Here is a 17,725-nt window from a genome sequence, read left to right on the forward strand (position 1 = left end):
CAGTGCCACGGCCATCCGACAAAACCAGAAAAGTGTGTGTGTGACCAATCGCCACAGTGCTTAGCCGAAACCCTTACCGTGCCAAGCGCGAGAATCTTCTTTTTCCACTGTGCGCGCACTGCCTTTCGTAGGCTTCGTCAGTCAGTTGTTGGCTTTCCTATCCCGTTCGAGCTACGGAGTACGGAGTACCTGCCTGCCCAACGGGAAAACTCATTTCGCAGGATCCATTCGTTGGCCGCACCTGCCTCCCTTCCCACCCCCCCCCCTTTGACTGCTATCGAGTGGCCCCTCTCCTGACGAGCGAAATCCAATCCCTTCTCGTTTCCTAGTTTTTCCCCGTTGTATTTTTTTCTTTTTTTTTTTCGCGACAGAGAGGAAGCACAGCATTATCAACTCTCCTCAGATCGACGGCGAGGGTGTATCACACCCGCCAGACCAGCAATCTGCGCGTCACTCCTCCCTCACGCTTTCGCCCTTCCTCTGCCTCCAGGCTACAACCCCCCCTTTACGATCGCATGTAGCCTAGCGGTTGACCATGTCCAACGAAGCGATCGGCGCCACGGCGCTTGGGGGGGAAGGTGATTCCATCGCCGTCGCAAGCTCCGTCGTCCTCGACCTTGCTACGACGTTGACGACGACGACGACGGCAGCAGCAGCGACGGCACCGATGGCAGCAACGGCAACATCGACGTCAGACAATACCGCGTTCCACAGCCCATCCGCGATAACGATGGCCACAACAGCTTCAACCAGACCTGTTGTTGCTGATACCGCGGCTGTGGACTCCGCCGAAGCCGCGGCGACTGCACCCGACGAGACCATCGGCCTTCACTCGCCCCCCGACAGTAACAACGCCTCCAAAACAGACGGCTGCAGCAGCTCCGACTCGGAGCTCAGCTGTTTCGACGATGACTTGGCCGAGGCTTTGAGCAATCCGCCCGCTGCCGAAATCGGCTCACTTGCGACCGCACCGGCTGCTGATACTGGTGCTCAGGCTGAAGCTCATGTTCATGCTCATGCCGAGGCCGATATTGTGCACGCACACGTCGACGACACAGCCGCAGCCTCGCCTGCTCTTCCGTCTACAAACGCCTCCCCCGGCAATGCGGCTGAGGACGACGATATTGGGGACATCGAGCCGGACGAATATTCCGGCACTGTTCCGATCTTCCGTCCAACCATGCACCAGTTCCGAGATTTTAAGAAATTTGTGCGCTTTACCGTCCTCCATTGCATTGCATTGCCTCTTCCTCCTTTGCCCTCCGCTCTCCTTATCACCCTACTCTCCGGTGGAACTCATCTAACTAGGCCCCCCCTTTTCCCCGATTAGATGGAAAAAATCGATCACTATGGTATGAAGTCCGGTATCGTAAAGATTGTCCCACCCCAGGATTGGTCCGACACCGTCGGGCCTGTCGACGAGCTGGTCAAGGGTATCAAAGTTCGCGAGCCCATCAAGCAAGACATTATGGGCTCCAACGGGACCTACCGTCAAGTCAACATCCTTCACCAGCGGACGTACAATCTGCCACAATGGCGTCAGCTCTGTGACCAGAGCGAGCACCAGCCTCCCGCCCGACGTGGCGAGCGTCGTGCCAACGCGGACAAGCCCAAGCCGACTACTCGCACCCGTTCTGCTGCGGCTGCGTCTTCGGCGACAGTTAATACGGCGGCTGGTTCCGTCCCTGCCGCCCCCAAGAAGGGCAAGCGTGGTCGGACTACGCGGAGATGGACGACGCGCCAGGGCGTTGATGATGACGCCTCGTCGGTCTTGTCTGAGCCGCGCCCGATGACGCCCGAATCCCAACGAGGTGACGATGATAGGCTCCAGGACGATGACAAGACGTGCGTGGAAACTCCCGAGGATACTGGTATTGCCCACGAAGATAGGGATGACAAACCCGAGGACACGGTCATGGTATCCGTGGAGGTGGACCACCTGGTAAAGAAGGAAAGCAGCGGCGATGCGGGCGATGCCGAGGACAGCTGCGTCGAAGTGCCGGCACCGCCTCGCCGCCTGGGCTTCACGCGCCAGGCGTCGGCCAAGACCCAATCGACGTCGGCTCGTCGCAAGTTTGGCAAGCGAGAGGGGTCTGCCAAGATCGACGAGGCCTTGTTCAAGGACTGGGACTACCGGATGGATGCCTCCGACTACACCCCGGAACGCTGCGAGGAGCTGGAGCGGATCTACTGGAAGACACTGACGTATGCCCCTCCGCTGTACGGGGCCGACCTTCCCGGCACGCTCTTTGACGAGAACACGGAGCTGTGGAACCTGAACAAGCTGCCCAACCTGCTGGATGTGCTGGGTACTAAGGTTCCCGGAGTCAACACGGCCTACCTCTACCTGGGCATGTGGAAGGCCACGTTTGCGTGGCACCTCGAGGATGTCGACCTGTACAGCATCAACTACCTTCACTTTGGGGCGCCCAAGCAGTGGTACAGCATTTCTCAGGGCGACGCCCGGCGGTTTGAGGCAGCCATGAAGAACATCTGGCCGGCGGACGCCAAGGCCTGTGACCAGTTCCTGCGCCACAAGGCCTTTCTCATCTCGCCGTCCCACCTCCAGCAGCACTACAACATCAGGGTCAACAAGTGTGTGTCCTACCCCGGCGAGTTTGTCGTCACCTATCCGTACGGGTACCATTCCGGATACAATCTCGGCTACAACTGCGCCGAGGCAGTCAACTTCGCCCTGGAATCGTGGCTTCCCATGGGAAAGATTGCCAAGAAGTGCGAGTGCGCCCAGGCACAGGACAGCGTCTGGGTGGACGTGTACGAAATCGAGCGCAAGCTGCGTGGCATCTCCACGGACGACGAGGATGATGAGGACGAAGACTCGGATGACGACATGGACATGGACGACGTGGACGACTTGGACGATCAGGAGGGCTCCATCATCGGGCTACCGACGCCGCCGTCAGGACGTGTTCGTATCCGGGCGCCGAATCGAAAGCGCAAACGCGGGGCGGACACGGACAAGGGCGACACCGCGGACGAAGCGGATGGCCTGAGTCGTGCTGGTGCGCGGAAGCTGAAGCGGATGCGGCTGCGGCTGCAGTCCGCCGAGGGATCCCCTTGCTGCCTCTGCCCAAACGACATTCCGTACGCGGAGCTTTTGCCGACGGACGACGGGCGCAAGGCCCACCGGCTTTGTGCGCTGTATTTGCCGGAGACGTGCATCGACGTGATCGATGGCAAGGACGTGGTGACCAACGTGGCCGAATTCACAGCGGCGCGGCTGGAGGTGCGATGCATGTACTGCCGGATGCGCAAGGGTGTGTGCTTCCAGTGCTCGTACACACGATGCACGCGGTCGTACCACCCGACGTGTGCGGCAGCGGCAGGCGTGTTTGTGGAGGAGGGCGAGGTGCCCGTGTTTGGCGACGACGGGACGGAATACAAGGAGCAGGCGTTTGAGTTCACGTGCCGGTTCCAGCGGGCGAAGCGGGACAAGAAGTACGACGGTGAGGCGCTCGAGAAGAACGAGCGGATCCGCAAAGCGGCGTCGGCCCTCAAGAAGGGCAGCATATGCCAGATGCAGTTTTACCGCAGCGACATTTTTGCGGGGGTGGTGCTGGAGAACCGGGCGGACGAGGAGACGGTGCTGCTGCATGTGGTTCCGAGCGGCGACAGGGTGGAGGTGGAGTGGAAGTGGCTGCTTCTGCCGGATGCCAGCGACTATCGGCTGCCCAAGGCCTCGCCCCACGCGCTGCCGCTGCCGTCGTCGCGCAAGGAGAAGGAGGAGATTGGGGCGAAGAAGCGACCGGTTCCGGTGCCGGACGACGTCTTCGTCGACGGCTTTCGGTGGAAGGAGTTCCACGCGTGCGAGGCATTTGCATGTCGCAATCCCGACCAGGTCCGTGTCGATTTATTCAGGCCGGACCGGCTGTGGCACTACATCGGCAGGCCGTCGACGGATACGAAACCGCAGTACACGGAGGATCCGGCCCATCCGACGCACAACCTCAAGAGCAACTTCCTCGACTCGGTACCCAAGCCGCCGGTGCTCTCGATGCAGCCTCCTCGACGACCCTCTCTTCCGCCAGCACCCATGTCTTTGATGTCGCAGACGGCACAGACGGCTGGGCTGTCTCCCTTTGGCAGCACGGTCCTGCAAGCACAAGCACAGATTCCTGCGGGCCAGACGGCCGTTGCGTCGCCATCGGAGCCCCGGCGGTCGTATAGCGTGATCAAGCCGCCATATGTACCGCACACACTTCCAACGACGGCCGCGGCTGGACAGCCGTCTTCGTCCGTGCTCACACCGCAAATCGTGCCAGCAACAGCATCGATAGCATCACCTGTACTACTAAAATCAACAACCTCGTCTCTGGTAGCGTCATCAGCATCGGCATCCACGTCCACATCCATATCAACATCAACAACACCCGCCGCTTCGGCAGCAACACCAGCTGCACCTGCAGTTGCAGCAGACAAGCCTCCGAGTTTCCGGCCGCGCAGGCCGTCCGACAATTTTCCCACGCCACGACGGCCGTCAACCAAGCATCAGCACGGCGGGATCCAGCGCCATCGGTCGTACTCGTCGGGCCACCCTGCTCCTTTTGGCTCCTTCTTCTCGCTGCCAGCGGGTGGAAATGGCAGCAAGTTTCCTCAGATTCAACATCCGAACTTGTCTCATGGATATGCCACGATCCCGGGGAAGCCATCAGGATCGGGATCGGGTGCGCCAAATACTTCCATGTCCCCGCCACCTGCACCGCGGCCATCGGCAAGCCAGGCGGCCGAAGTCGGCGCAGAGACACGAGGTCCTTCGGCCAGCGGCGAAGCTGCTCCTCTATCGACAAGCATCGCGCGGAAATATGCTTTTTTCCAAGTGCACTGCAACAGGTATGCATCCTGCCTTTGACACGTGTATGCTTGCAAGTTCAGCCCCTGACTCTTTACTCTGCAGGGATCCAACCGGCTATCGGTCTCCGTATGAGCCGTGGAACAGTTCGACCAAGGCCCCCGAAAGCACGACACGGCCGCGATCGAAGAGCAGGCAGGGCAGCTCGGGCGCCGCAGCACTTGCGGCAGCAGCCAACAAGTTGCACCGGCGAGGTGCCAGCAGCACCAGCAGCGCCAGCAGCTTTGGGTTCGGGCTTGGGTTGAAGGGGCTGACGCGGCCGTCTCCCCACACTAACTATGTTGGTCCGGCGCCGGCGCCGTCATCGACCGTGTCGTCGCCCTACCTGTCTGCACACAACCTGCCGTTTGGACCGGGACCGGGATCGTCTGTATCGTCGTATGCGTCGTACGATTCGGTCATGACTGGCGGAGCGCGCATGTCGCCACACTCGCCCGGGCCAGTCGATGCGAGTCCGTTTGTCGGCAGTCCCGGCCCACAGATCAGCGCGTTTGACTTCCCGCCCGTGTCGGCGTCGTCATATCACCATCCCGGCATGCGGCCGCAGTTCAACAACTCGTCGTGGCAGCAGAGCTTCCACTCGCCACTCTTCTCGCAAGGTGAGCTATTCCGGGATGACTACCTGGAGGAGAGCATGCAAGCTGACGGCGATCCCGTCCTGCCAGACATGAACGAGGTCAACTTCTCACCGCCGTCTCCCATCGCGTCGGCCACTAGCTTGCCGGGCCTCGGAGCACCGGCGAACATCATCCCGAGCCACCACCAGTCGTATTCGTTTAGCGGCAGGACGATGGCCGATGGCAGTCCGCTGCTGTCGGCCAGTATGGGCGGCTACGGAGCCATGAGCCCGCCGTTCCTGGAGGAGTCTCCGCTGGCGATGAGTCCGTCGATGGAGGAAGAGGCTGTGCCACCGGACGGAGGCACCCAGCAGTCGCCTGCCGAACAGCTCAGACAGCAGTTGCGGAGCATTTCCGACTCCTCGCTCCCGTCAACGTACGTGACTGACCGGTCGTGTTCATTGTGTTTTTTGGACGAAGCGATGTGCTGACTTTTTCTGCAGATACCGCCTACGATGTCTACACCAGCCTCGACGGCGCCATCAGAGCCGCAGCAGCCTGAACCGGATATTCACGAGCCAGCTCCTGGACCTGAACCCGACATGAGGACGCAAAGGGCGGCGCTTGCAAAACTACATACTGGGGCCATGGAGCATATACAGACGCGTCAGAGCGGCGACGCGATTTGCCGGTCCCCTGATCCCCTGATTACCAGCTCCTCTTCGGCGAGCTGGTTGGACAGAGCCTGCGTCCTCGGGTCGATTCGTCGACATGACTCTGCCCTGTTCAGCCGAGCACGACCAACCGACCATACGACGACAAAGAGAGGCCTGTCGCATCGGCACGATGCACGATACGAAAAGACGAGGAAGACCGAACGGGGGGTGGTATGCAACCCAAGGCGCAAAAAGGCGGACAGCACGAAATAGAGAAAAACGGAAGTGAAGCAGGAGAGCCAAGGAGACGTCGTTTATGATCTTGACAGCACCAAAGGAACGGAAGCGAGCGGGTGATGATGGAATTCCGTTTATGATTGTGCATCTGGCTTGTTTTGGGTTCTTTTGTTTTTTTTTGCGAGCTGCACTGCACTGCATGGAACGAGACAAATGGCTGACGAGGCTGGCTTTGCTACTTTCAATGTTCTATGCTGTGTATGGTGTAGACGAGAGGGCAGACCGATGGAGGGGGAGCGGGGACGTTGTGACTTTTTGGCTGGAGAGAAGAGAGGCTCAAAAGGCCCGCCTTCTCTCCCTCTCCCTAACCCGGAGATTCGGGATGAACGGCACGGCTGCGCAGACGAGGAGGCGCGCCAGCCGGAGGGCTCTGCATGGGGACACAGGACTAGCTATAGTGTATATAGAGCAGAGCAGCAGGGCCTAGACCCAATAGTAACTGAATTGGGCTACTGTGTGTATTACGTACTGTGTGCCTACGGTAGATGACCAAGATGACCAAGATGACTAAGCATAACCATGAGCCAGCAGCCAGTCGCGCAGTGGCGTCTCGTCACGGCTGCGATAGGCAGCACGAGCGCGGATAGCCTCCTTGGCGATGGCGAGGGTGCGGTCGAAGCCGGCGGTAGAGCGGGTGGCGAAGAAGGCATCGATCTGGGCGAGGTCGGCGAGGTCGGCGAAGCGGGCGAGCGAGACGCCGACGAAGCGGTCGAGCAGAATGGGGTTTCCGGCGAGGCGGTTAGCGACGGCACCGCCATCGTCCCACTGCTGCTGGATATAGTGCCAGAGCAAGGGGCGAGTGGTGTCGTGGGCGGCGAGGCCGGCGGCCATGATGTGGACGTCGGCAGCCGGGACGGCCGACGAGAAGAGGAACGGCAGGAGAGTGTCGGCAACGACAGCCGGATCGCATGTCTGGCCGAGAGCAACGACGGCAACCTCGCGGCCATCCGGCGCAGTCGAGGAGCGCGATTCGGTCATGAGTAGGGGCACCGTGCGAACTGGATCGGCTCGCACGGCTGCCAGAAACACTGGTCCGCGATGGTCGGCCTGCAGCGGATGGGCTGTCGGATCGGCGACATAGGCGTCGAAGCGGGCGACAGCCTCGGCCGTCAGGCCGGCGTGACCGTTGTCGATGGCGGTCGTCAGCAGACGCTTGCGCAGCTCGGCACGGCCGTAGTCGGCATCGCTGTCGGTGCTGGTCTGATCCTCCCAGCCCAGCGCCGACAGGGAATGGTCGATCAGACGGAGCACATAGGCGCGCAGACCCCGACCGATGACCGGGTCGCTGCCAAAGACGTCCTGGACGAGGGCGAGCCCGTCGAGGGCCTGACCCAACACGCGCACATGGGTCTCGGCGGCAAACCCGTCGAGAAAGGCGAGCAGGGCAGGCGTGGAGGCACAGCCGGCAAAGGCCAGATCGGCGGCCGAAGCGGCAATGGCAATCTTGTCGGCGGTCTGCAGGCGGTCCAGCTGGGTGGCCAGACGGGCTAGACGAGCAGGTGGGTAGCTGGTGTGGTAGAAGCCAGTGGCGCCGGCGTTGAGGACGTAAAAGTCGGAGCGGACCGGAATGTCGGCCTGTCTGGACGTGAGGGCGAGCTTGGTCTTGGTCTGGACGGCTGTCTGGGTGCCGGATCCCAGGGGCACCCACCAGACGGTCTCGTCGTCGTCCGGGCTGACGTCGCCGGTCGAGAGGAAGCGTGACTGACGAACGGTCAGGGTGGTCTGGCCGTCTGAATCTTCGCGGGCTTCCTCCACGGTGACGACGGGAAAGCCGACGCGAGCGATCCAGGGCGTCATCAGCTGGTCAATGTCCTGGCCAGACTCGGCGGACAGAGCGGCCCAGAGATCGGTCGTCTTGGCATTGCCGTAGCGATGACGCTTCAGGTAGGCAGAGACGCCGGCGAGAAAGACGTCGGTGCCGACATGGTCGGCCAGCATGCGGATGACGGAGCAGCCCTTGAGGTAGCTGATGGCGTCAAAGACCTGGTTCACGGCCAGGGCGTCGCGCACCGGGACCTGGATCGGATGGGACGAGCGCAGGCCGTCGAGTCGCAGGGCCTTGGCCATGCCCTCGTTGACAAACTGGGCCCAGACATCCCAGTCTGGATGAAGGGCCTCGGTGGCGAGCCAGCCGGCCCAGGTGGCAAAGCCCTCGTTGAGCCAGAGCTCGTCCCACCAGTCCATGGTGACGAGGTTGCCAAACCACTGGTGGGCCAGCTCGTGGGCCACAATGTAGGCGATCCGATTGCGGGCACGACCCTCGGACCGCTGCTCGTCAAAGAGGATGGCCGTGGTCCGATACGTGACCAGGCCCCAGTTCTCCATGGCGCCGTGCGTGAACTCGTGCACGGCCAGGATGTCGGCCTTGGGCAGTGGGTAGTCGATGCCGAACCGGTCGCTGAAGAAGTCGATGTAGGCCGGCGCGTGCTGCAGTGCCCATCGGCCCTGTTCGCTGAGTCCGCGTGTGGTGTAGACCCGGACGGGCAGCCGTTGTTTCTGCTCGCTGCCCGCAACGCTGTATGTCCGCTGTGTCTCGGCCTCCACGTACTCAAAGTCGCCGACCGCCCAGGCTAGCAGGTATGTGCTCATCACTGGCGTCGTCTCGAACAGCACCATCTTCGTCTCGGCCTTTGTTGCCTGTTCTTCGCGCACTGGCATGTTGCTCAGCGCCACCAAATCCACAGGGATCTCGATGCCAAAGTCAAACGTCGCCTTGAGGCTGGGCTCGTCAAAGCACGGAAAGGCCCGCCGCGCGTCGCACGCCTCAAATTGCGTGCTCAGCATGTAGTGGTACTCGTCGTCGTGCGGTGTCGATGGTGCTACTGCCGTCTTGTCGCTGCCGGCTGCTCGGTACTGCGACCGGTAGAAGCCCGCGAGGTCGTGGTTCAACCGTCCACCAAACGCCAGCGTCAACGATGCCCGTTCTGACGCCGGCACGCTGTCTTTGCCAAAGTCGAGCACTGCCCGCTGCCGCTCCGTGTCGTATGAGATGGCAGCTGTTCGTGTCAGCGTTGTCGTGCCGCTCTCGTCGATCACCGCCAGCGAGGCGCTGTCAATGTCCAGCTCAAACGCGTTTAACACCACCTCCGTCGTCGTCTCAGCCAGTCGTCCGTCAATCACGACCGTGCCGCGGTACTGCCACTGCACAAAGTCCAAGTCCGTGATCCGCAGCTGGTAGTGGCTGGGCACAAAGTTGCCCGGCAGAATCTCTCGATCAGCCATGGTCAGGAGACTTGTCGTTGGGCTTAGGTATCGGTCAAGAGTCAAAATAGAGTTGGGCCAATCAGTGTAGAGTCACGGTTCGGTCAGGCCAGTTCAGGATAGAGTCAGGATCAAAAGTCAAAAGCTGCATCCAGACGTCAACTCTTATACCTCAACAGAAAGCCCGAGCGGGGTCTTCATGCATGCGGAAGGTAGACGCACGTGACCCTTTCGGCCACGCCCTTTCAGGCAGTTACGATTGTCCCACGGAACAATATAAACAGGTTCAGCAGCCGCCTTCCGTTGGAAGCCACCAACTCCGACGAAACGGCTCCTTACCATTGTCACAGTCCCACACCAACAGTCAACAGCCCACAACGATCTCGCCAGGACGACCGTCCGTCCCACCACGCTTTCTCGATTGAGTAGGTGCTCGGTCCACCACGAAAAATCTGCCACACGGCGCACTAGGCATCCCTGTCTAGGCTCGGCAGCTTACAGCGAAACAGGCAATCACTTGGGCTCACGTGAAAGACCAGATAGATTGTAGTACATGGCATATGTCTCGCCCATTCTAGATGCCAGTGGCAGTGAGCACGCTGAATGCATGGTAAGAAAGACAGGGGTGAAGAGGAAGAGGAAGAGGAAAAGAGAGGAAAACGACAGAAGAGACGAGCTAGACGACCAGAGAAAAGACAAAGACGAACAAACAGACCAGAAGAACCAGACGAGCCAGACAAACAAACAGACAAACCCACAAACGCTCCAGCAGAGTACACAAGAAACGCCAACCCATCAACCAGACTGCCAAACTCCTTTAGTTGCCAACCGGCTCAGTAGAGCCGGTTGGAAAGTCTCCTGAAGAGCCGACTTTACCTCCATCTTCCCTCTCTGCCTCCTCGGCCACCTCTTCCCAAAACACCCCGTGCGTCTCCCGGTCGATCGTGCCGACCCGGCCAACCTCGTCCATCATCTCGCGCACCCGGTCGACAAACTCGGCCAGTCCGAGACTCGTCAGCCGCTCGCCTGCCGTGTTGTTGTTCTGCCGCGTCTTCTCGGCCGACGACGACGCCGAAATCGCCGCTGCCGTCAGCCGTGGCACCAGATGGCCGCGTAGCCGGTGCAGCAGCAGTCGCAGCACCGGCTCCTGCGGGCTGTTGGTCCTCTCGGCTCCGGCTGCTGCCGACATCGGCACCGCTGCCTCGCCGCTCGCCGCCAACGTCCGCTGCACATATGTCCGCAGCTGTGTCCGTGTTGCTGCCGGCATCGATCGTCCCGACTCCAGCGCCGCCATCACGCCGTCCACCACTGCCGCAGACTGAAGTGCTGTCTGCAGTCGGGTAGCTGAGCCGGCATCGGTGATGTAGGATCCCTGGCCTTGGCTCCAGTCGGTGTCAGTGTTGATGTTGGTGCTCATCCTCTCGTTCCCCCCCTCATTCACCCTCTCACCCCCTTCATTCATCCCTTCGCCCCCCACAACATCCCTCTCCGCCTTCTCCAACACCGCCATCACCCGCTGCGCCTCCGTCTTCCACGGCAGCCGCACATCCCGCTTCAGCAGGTTCTTGCACTGCAGCAACACCGCACCGGCCGTCACAATCCGCCGCGTCACCGCTCCCCATTTCAGTGCTCGTTCGTGATCCAGGCCCAGCATCTCCGGCATCGCCTCCGCTTCCACCGGGCTCAGCTGCGTGAATACATCTACGAGCATCTGCATGTAGAACTGCGTCGCCGTCGGTCGCGACTTGGCGTGGTTGATGCCCTCCGGATCTCGCTTCGCCGTTTCTGCCAAAACCTTGCCCCGGGCTGCCTGCCACGCCGCTCTCGCTGCCGTCAGCTGCAGACTGCCTTCTCGCTGCACCAGCTCCGCAAACCGCGTGCTCTCGTACTTGGTCGATGACACCAACAGCTCTGGCGCTGCCACGCTGATCAGAAAGTTCACGTGGTCCGTCAACATCACGTCGATAAATGAGTGCAGCGCTTCCAGTCGGTCCACGTAGTCGCCCTGCTGCAGTGTCCCTTCCACCAGCTGCCGCACCTCCTCGTCTCGAAACGGTGCGCACAGCTTCGGCAGCAGCTGGCCCATCGATCCGAAAAACCGCTCGTACGAGAAGCTGCCCACCGCAAACTGCCGTTGTGCCACCTCCGTGTCCAGCAGCTCGCCGATAAACTGGTGCATCTTCTTGCCCGGAATCGTCATCCGCTGCAGCTTCGTCCGCATCGTCTCCGCAATCGACAGCAGATAGTAAAAGTGCTCCTCCTGCTCCTCCGTGCTGCCTGCCCCCATCGTCTTGCGCATCCGGTAGAATACCGGCTCCATCCAGAGCGCCTGCTGTCGCTTGAATTGCTCCGCCGACACCCGGAACTTGCGGTTGATCGCTAGCTCGTGCACCACCACCCGGTTCTCCGGCAGCGGGTGGCTCGAGTACCGCTGTCCGTCCACCGTGAACCGCGTCTTGCTGGCTGTCGTCTCTGCCCGCACCTCGGCAAACGACTTGCCAAACGGCAGCGCTTCGTCGGCTGTCGCCGTCCGTCCGTCTCCGTGACTGCTGGACGTGGCCGTCCCCGAGCCAGACGCCCCTGACAGGTCACCCATTGCTGTCTCGATCGTGTGCTCTGCCTCGCGCGGCCGCATCTCGCTGCTGGCTGCTGCCGCCTTCTTGCTCGCCTCGATCTTGGCCTTGCGCGCCCGCCGCACCGCCTGGAAGACCTTCTTCTTGCCCTCCTCCGGCCCGGCCAGCTTCTTGATCCGCACCATCAGCAGCAGCTGGTTCTGCTGGATGCTCTGCCGGTATGTGTCCGTCACCGACGGATCCGTGCTGTCCTTGACCGTCTGCCAGATCGCATCCAGCTCCACAAACTGCTTGATCATCACGTCCACCAGCGCCGATGCGTCGCGCGCCTTCCACCCGATGAACGCATCGTAGAACGTGTCGTACGCCTCCACCAGCTCGCTCGACAGCGACAGCGGCGGCGTAAACTTGTTCTCTGCCGTCAGCCGCGACAGGATCGTCTCAAAGCAGATCAGCAGGTCTCTCGCCTTGCCGACTAGCTCCTGCAGTTGCGGATTAGCAAGGTCTTCCTTTCCCATCGGCACAGAAAACAACGGCAGCGGGACGGGAGCTGCTCCCACCTGTTCCTGCTGCCCTTGCGCCTTTGTCGTGGTGCTGCCGCCTCCACTGCCGTCCTTGCTCTCCTTGTTACTGAGAACCTGCGTTGGGTGGCCGAGAATGAGAAAGGCGCTGAGAAAGGCCCGCACGGCCACGATCTCCTTGACCGAGCTGGTCTTGCCCTCCTGGAAGCCACAGAGCCGCAACACCTTGCCCGTCGTCTGCAGCACCTTGTCCTGGCCGAGCAGCTCGACCACCGTCTCAAACGAGGTGTCGCGCACGCCGTCCACCGCTAGCCCTAGCTGCTGGAACTCTGCCACCGCCTTTCGCCGGTAGGCCGTCCGCCACCAGCTGAGGATCCGAAAGGCCGCCTCCTCTTCCGTCAAGACAGGCACTGCCGACAAGGTATCAGCCGCAGCGGCCTCCTCGTCCGGCGACGAGCACTCCTTGTCCTCGGCCACCTTGGGCATCACCTCGACCGGCTTCTGGTTGGCCGCCACGATACTCTGTCCGCGCGACCGCGACCGGTCGACCGTGTTGCGCAGAAGCTCGTCGCGACGCCGCTCCGCCTCGTCCAGCCGGTCCTGCATCTGCTGCCGCAGCCGCAGCAGGTTTTGCTCGCGCTTCTCCTTGATCGACTCGGCAATTGCCTTGGCCCTCTTGACCTCTTCCGCGCACGTCGCCGCGATCTCCGCCAGGTTCTTCTCGCGTGCCTGCGCCGCCGCCTGTGCCCGCTCCTCGCTCAGCGAGATGTCCCGCACCGCCGCCTTGGCCATGGCCGCCCGCAGCCGCACCTGTTCTGCATGAGCTGCTCGGTCAGCCAGCCGCGCCTTGCGGTCCGCCAGGATCGACGCCCGCCGCAGGTGCTGTGCAATGTGCTTGCTCTGCGGCGTGCCCGTCCCCCCGTTGGCCAGATTGTAGCCGTGCGACGAGTGTGTCGATGATGAGATCGAGTTCCGCCGTGACGACGCGGCCGAGCCCTTGCGGCGGGCCTGCGCCTGTGCCGCCGACGATCGGTAGAACCGCGCGGCAATGTGTGGTGGCGGCGTGAAGATCCGCACCGGCGTCTGTGTGTGATTGCTGCTGCTGCTGCCACCGCCGATCATCACGTCTTCGTCCGTCTCCGTGTCGTCGCTGGCGAGCGGCAACGAGAGGACCTCGTGTGCGTGTGCGTGTGCGTGTACGTGTGTGTGGTCGGGCAGACAGTCGGCCTCGTCTATCGGATCCATCATGGCTGCGTCGGATACTGTCGGATGTGGTGGGTGCAGCGCTGGCGGTGCTTGCGTGTTTTGTTGTGGCATCGTTTCGATCGTTTCGGATCTGAAGCTCGTGTTATTTTGCTGCTGGAGAGCAACGGTCCGGCTGCTTCTAGGCTGCCGCGTCCGAATCAAGCTGCACTGCAATTGCAGGCGGGTGGTACTGCTTGCTGCAAAGGCAATGATCGGATGGGGCGGTCCAACGCTGGACGTTGTATTGCCAGTTGTGGTGGGAAGATATGCAATCGGTTGATGAATATGGATATGGGTGGGGGAGAGTGGATGAAGGGGTATGACGCTATTGATGAGGAGAATAGGGTAAGCCTGCAAGACGCCACACTAAGGGCGACCAGAGACAAAGAGACAAAAAAAGAAACTGAGAAGGGGAAGGACGGAAGGCGAAAGATTTGGGGCGAAAGCAGACTCTGGAACCCCCCTGAAATAAACAGGAGATTCTGTCGGACTGCACGGCAGGACTCGACCAGAGAGGGGGCGAAACGTACTCGTGCTCTCGAAAGCACACTCTGCACACAGGCAGATGGATGGCGTCAGAGAAGGCTGGAGGAGGACGAAACAGCTGGTGGCTGCTGCATGCGGCACACGATCACGCTTGCGTATTGACGCCAAAATGCCACCAGAAGAGAAAAGAAGGCTGGGGAATGACGGTTTTGGCCAGCGAAAAGTACTCGTAGTCAGCAGGTGCGAATCTTGACGGCGCGCCACAGAATCCTACCTGCTTTGTAGGCTCGAAACAGCGCTAGACCACTTCCGGCCGCTGCAACTGGAACTGTGGCTCTGGGGGCAATGGCGAATACGAGTCCAGCTGAACAAAGAGCGGCTGCAGGGGAGAGATGAGATGGCGCGGCAATGCACGATCATGCACATTTTACGGAGTACACATGGAGACTGTGGGTTTTTGTCCGGCTGTCATCCTGATTATGGCCCAACTGCTCTTGCTAACCCACAAACCCGTACTTTTGCACGATTGCGCAACAGGACTTTCTGATTAGGTCATCAAAAACAGCACCCACAAACACCATCGCATGCTCACATGCATGGAACCCTCCGAGCGTACTTGTGGTTGATATAATTCCCGGGCCCTGGATGCATGGGCGGCAAGGCGGTGCAGTGTGGAACCAGAACGATGGCTGCACATCCGCTGGGCACGACTGGTTTGGAGCAGTCTTCGGCTTCAGCTACCTCAGACGCCACCTCGTCACCGAGCTTTCCGCCTTTGTTGCCAGTGGCCTTCTTCCGGCAGTCGGAGTAGGAATACTCTAGCTGGAGCAGGTTTCTTCTGTAATATGCCGACGGCCGATCACAGGCCAAATACGTGCCCACCCCCAGTTCGTTCACAAGCTGAATATCGGGACCATACTGGGCCACATGGGCTGGCGTGCCACTGCCCGCCTGGATCATCACCGGATTGACGCCACCCTGGTTCTGGCGCCCGGGCCGTGGCATGGTCAGGCCGTAGGGAAACATTCCGGCATCTGTGATGGCAGTGTACTGGCGGTTCGTGCCATTGATATAGAAGACTCTGCCCGGGTTGTGGGCATCTGTAGCGTGGAATATGCCCGCGTCGATACTAGCTCCGACGTGGTACCCTTGCAGTATGAGTCCATTAACGGGAGGGTGGGTATCGCGTCCCCGACTGACGTGGGCCATGAGGTAGAAGCCGTAGGCTGTCTGGCTGGCTAGATAGTCTTGACCTTCTGGCTCCGGCTGCTCTTGGGCAGACTGCTGGAGGTCAATGGATGCAGCAGAGACGCAAGCGCTAAAGAGCACGAGGTTGCGAATGGTGTAGAGCATTTTGATTAGAGAAAGCGAGAAAATAATGAATGATGATATAAAACTGCTTGGCTTATGTGAGAGTGAAAGAGAACAATATGGAGAAAGGAGAAGAGGAGAAGTTGAAAACGGGACAAGACACCGCGCTGAAAAAAGGTGGGTGCCACCTTCCTCTGGCATATTGCTAGGTAAAACCTGCTTTCGCAACAGGAAGGCACGAGGCAATTTGTACATCAGGTGACCAATTGAATGTGATACACGAAAAACAATCAAGACACCCAATCGCTGCATACCAAAAGACGTCGCTCTCATCCTGTCGCTCAAGCCGCCTGGCAGTACAAATCCCACAACCCCGACGCGCCGAGCCAGTCGAGGAAGAGTTCGTTGAGGCCCTGACGGATGAGCTCATCGCCCATAAAGTACTGCCGCCGACCGTGCCAGACGAGAGGCCCACGCGAGCTCTTGAGCGGCCGGCCTTGACGGAGGGCCTCGGCCGAGTTCTGGAGGTCCATCCAGCAGGCGCTCTCGGCCATCCAGACGCGGTTGTGATCGGCGGCTGCGGCCAGCCGCTCAAACGACGGCAGCATCTGGACGGCGACCCAGATCTGCGGTGCATCATAATACGCCGCGCTGCCGTACGTCTGGAGTACGCGGTGCTGTTCCTGGGGCGCGATCATCTGACGTGATGTCTGGCGCAGGTACTCGGTCTGGGCGGCGACGAGGCACTCGAAACCAACACGGTCCAGCGGTCGGCCGGGATCCCGTTCGATCTGACCGAGGTAGTTGTTGATCTCGTCGCGCAGCTTTCGCAACCGGTACTGCGCCCACTCGGGATACAGGCTGTCGAGATCGGCGTACGGCCGGATGCTGGTCATGTAACTCGAGTCGTACACCGTCGGTACGCTGGATCGGTACGACGTGATCGTCGAGATGCGCTCCTTCACGCCCCGGGCACGCGCTGCGAGGTGCTCAACCTCGCCGCCCTGGAGCATCACCGCGTGGCCGATTCGTGGCCCCTCGACCTGCACGGCTGTCAGCGATCTGCACGGGTGCAGCACAGGACAGCCCTACGCACCTTTTGGGCCGTGCCGTCGCCCTTTCGGATGTACGTCTCGCCCCCAATCATGCCCCTGGTTTCGCTCAGCATCAGGACACAGACATACGGATACGAGTCGTGGCTGTGGCCCGGTCAGTCATGGCGATACAACTCGCTCAAAGAAATGATCGCCGCCTTACTGCCATGGGATGATGGCGCTTGCATCCGTCAGCGGATCGTAGGCACGTTCGGCCTCGCTCAGCTCTACCTTCTCGGCTGACGGCTCGACCTTGAGCTTCCCTACCATCTCTGGGTTCGTCGCTCCCTCGACCTGGATGTTCGTGTGTCCGATCTCGGCAGGCATGACGATCTCCAGCGGGACGTCCATGGCTTCAGACACGATGCGAAGTGTCTCGGGGTGGGTCCAGAAGTCCCGGATGAATCTTGCCTGCTTCTCTGCGCCACGGAGCACCAGGGTGCCTGGGAACGGTGAACTAGCACATCGATCAATGACCCTTTGCTGAAACAGGGCTCTTCGATATGCTCGCACGCCCTCGTCCGACAGAAGTGGAAATGGCGTGGTCCCTGCGATGGGAGAAACCGACACGCTCTTTTCTAGAAGCAGGTCATGCATGGTGAACTGCTTCTTGGGCGGCGAGTAGGCGAGATGCACCTAGGGTAGAGTGTGAGACTTCCTTCTGGCCGCGTCGCAGCATCGTATCGTAGCCTTGTACTTACAGCAGGATCGAACACCTCGTCGTCGTTCAACGCTCCGTTCGAGCCATGACATCGTTCTTTCAACAAGCTCAATGGGGCCATATTGCGTGACGATTGTAGGGCCATGACCGGAACAATATTCTAAAAGGCTTCTGTGCTGGTTTTATGGCTCTACTGCTTACTTGATACCCGGCACTGGGAGTCTATCTTGCCATGAGCAGAAGCGTGATAACT

General features: G+C 60.6%; 5 protein-coding genes across 5 annotated transcripts; 1 reads left to right on the top strand and 4 right to left on the bottom strand.

Moving 5' to 3' along the window:
• Positions 1–730: 730 nt before the first annotated feature.
• CMQ_6647 (jumonji family transcription factor) lies at positions 731–6,033 on the top strand (the record flags this gene model as incomplete). Its single annotated transcript, XM_014320333.1, has 5 exons — positions 731–1,222; positions 1,331–4,254; positions 4,465–4,851; positions 4,916–5,863; positions 5,931–6,033. The coding sequence occupies 5 exons, from the start codon at positions 731–733 to the stop codon at positions 6,031–6,033; spliced, it is 4,854 nt and encodes a 1,617-aa protein (XP_014175808.1).
• An 854-nt stretch (positions 6,034–6,887) lies between these two features.
• CMQ_6813 (aminopeptidase 2) lies at positions 6,888–9,602 on the bottom strand (the record flags this gene model as incomplete). The annotated part of the gene is made up of 1 exon (XM_014320499.1): positions 6,888–9,602. The coding sequence occupies one exon, from the start codon at positions 9,600–9,602 to the stop codon at positions 6,888–6,890; it is 2,715 nt and encodes a 904-aa protein (XP_014175974.1).
• A 796-nt stretch (positions 9,603–10,398) lies between these two features.
• Positions 10,399–13,992, bottom strand: CMQ_6898 (iq calmodulin-binding motif domain containing protein; the record flags this gene model as incomplete). The annotated part of the gene is made up of 1 exon (XM_014320584.1): positions 10,399–13,992. One exon carries the CDS (start codon positions 13,990–13,992, stop codon positions 10,399–10,401), a length of 3,594 nt encoding a protein of 1,197 aa, XP_014176059.1.
• Positions 13,993–14,994: 1,002 nt separating this feature from the next.
• Positions 14,995–15,759, bottom strand: CMQ_6836 (uncharacterized protein; the record flags this gene model as incomplete). The annotated part of the gene is made up of 1 exon (XM_014320522.1): positions 14,995–15,759. One exon carries the CDS (start codon positions 15,757–15,759, stop codon positions 14,995–14,997), a length of 765 nt encoding a protein of 254 aa, XP_014175997.1.
• Positions 15,760–16,058: 299 nt separating this feature from the next.
• On the bottom strand, positions 16,059–17,593 carry CMQ_6801 (uncharacterized protein; the record flags this gene model as incomplete). Its single annotated transcript, XM_014320487.1, has 4 exons — positions 16,059–16,760; positions 16,814–16,916; positions 16,975–17,447; positions 17,513–17,593. 4 exons carry the CDS (start codon positions 17,591–17,593, stop codon positions 16,059–16,061), a joined length of 1,359 nt encoding a protein of 452 aa, XP_014175962.1.
• Between the last annotated feature and the right edge of the window lie 132 nt (positions 17,594–17,725).

This window comes from Grosmannia clavigera (genome assembly GCF_000143105.1).
Source record: "Grosmannia clavigera kw1407 unplaced genomic scaffold GCSC_108, whole genome shotgun sequence".
NCBI classification, from domain to species: Eukaryota; Fungi; Ascomycota; class Sordariomycetes; order Ophiostomatales; family Ophiostomataceae; genus Leptographium; species Leptographium clavigerum.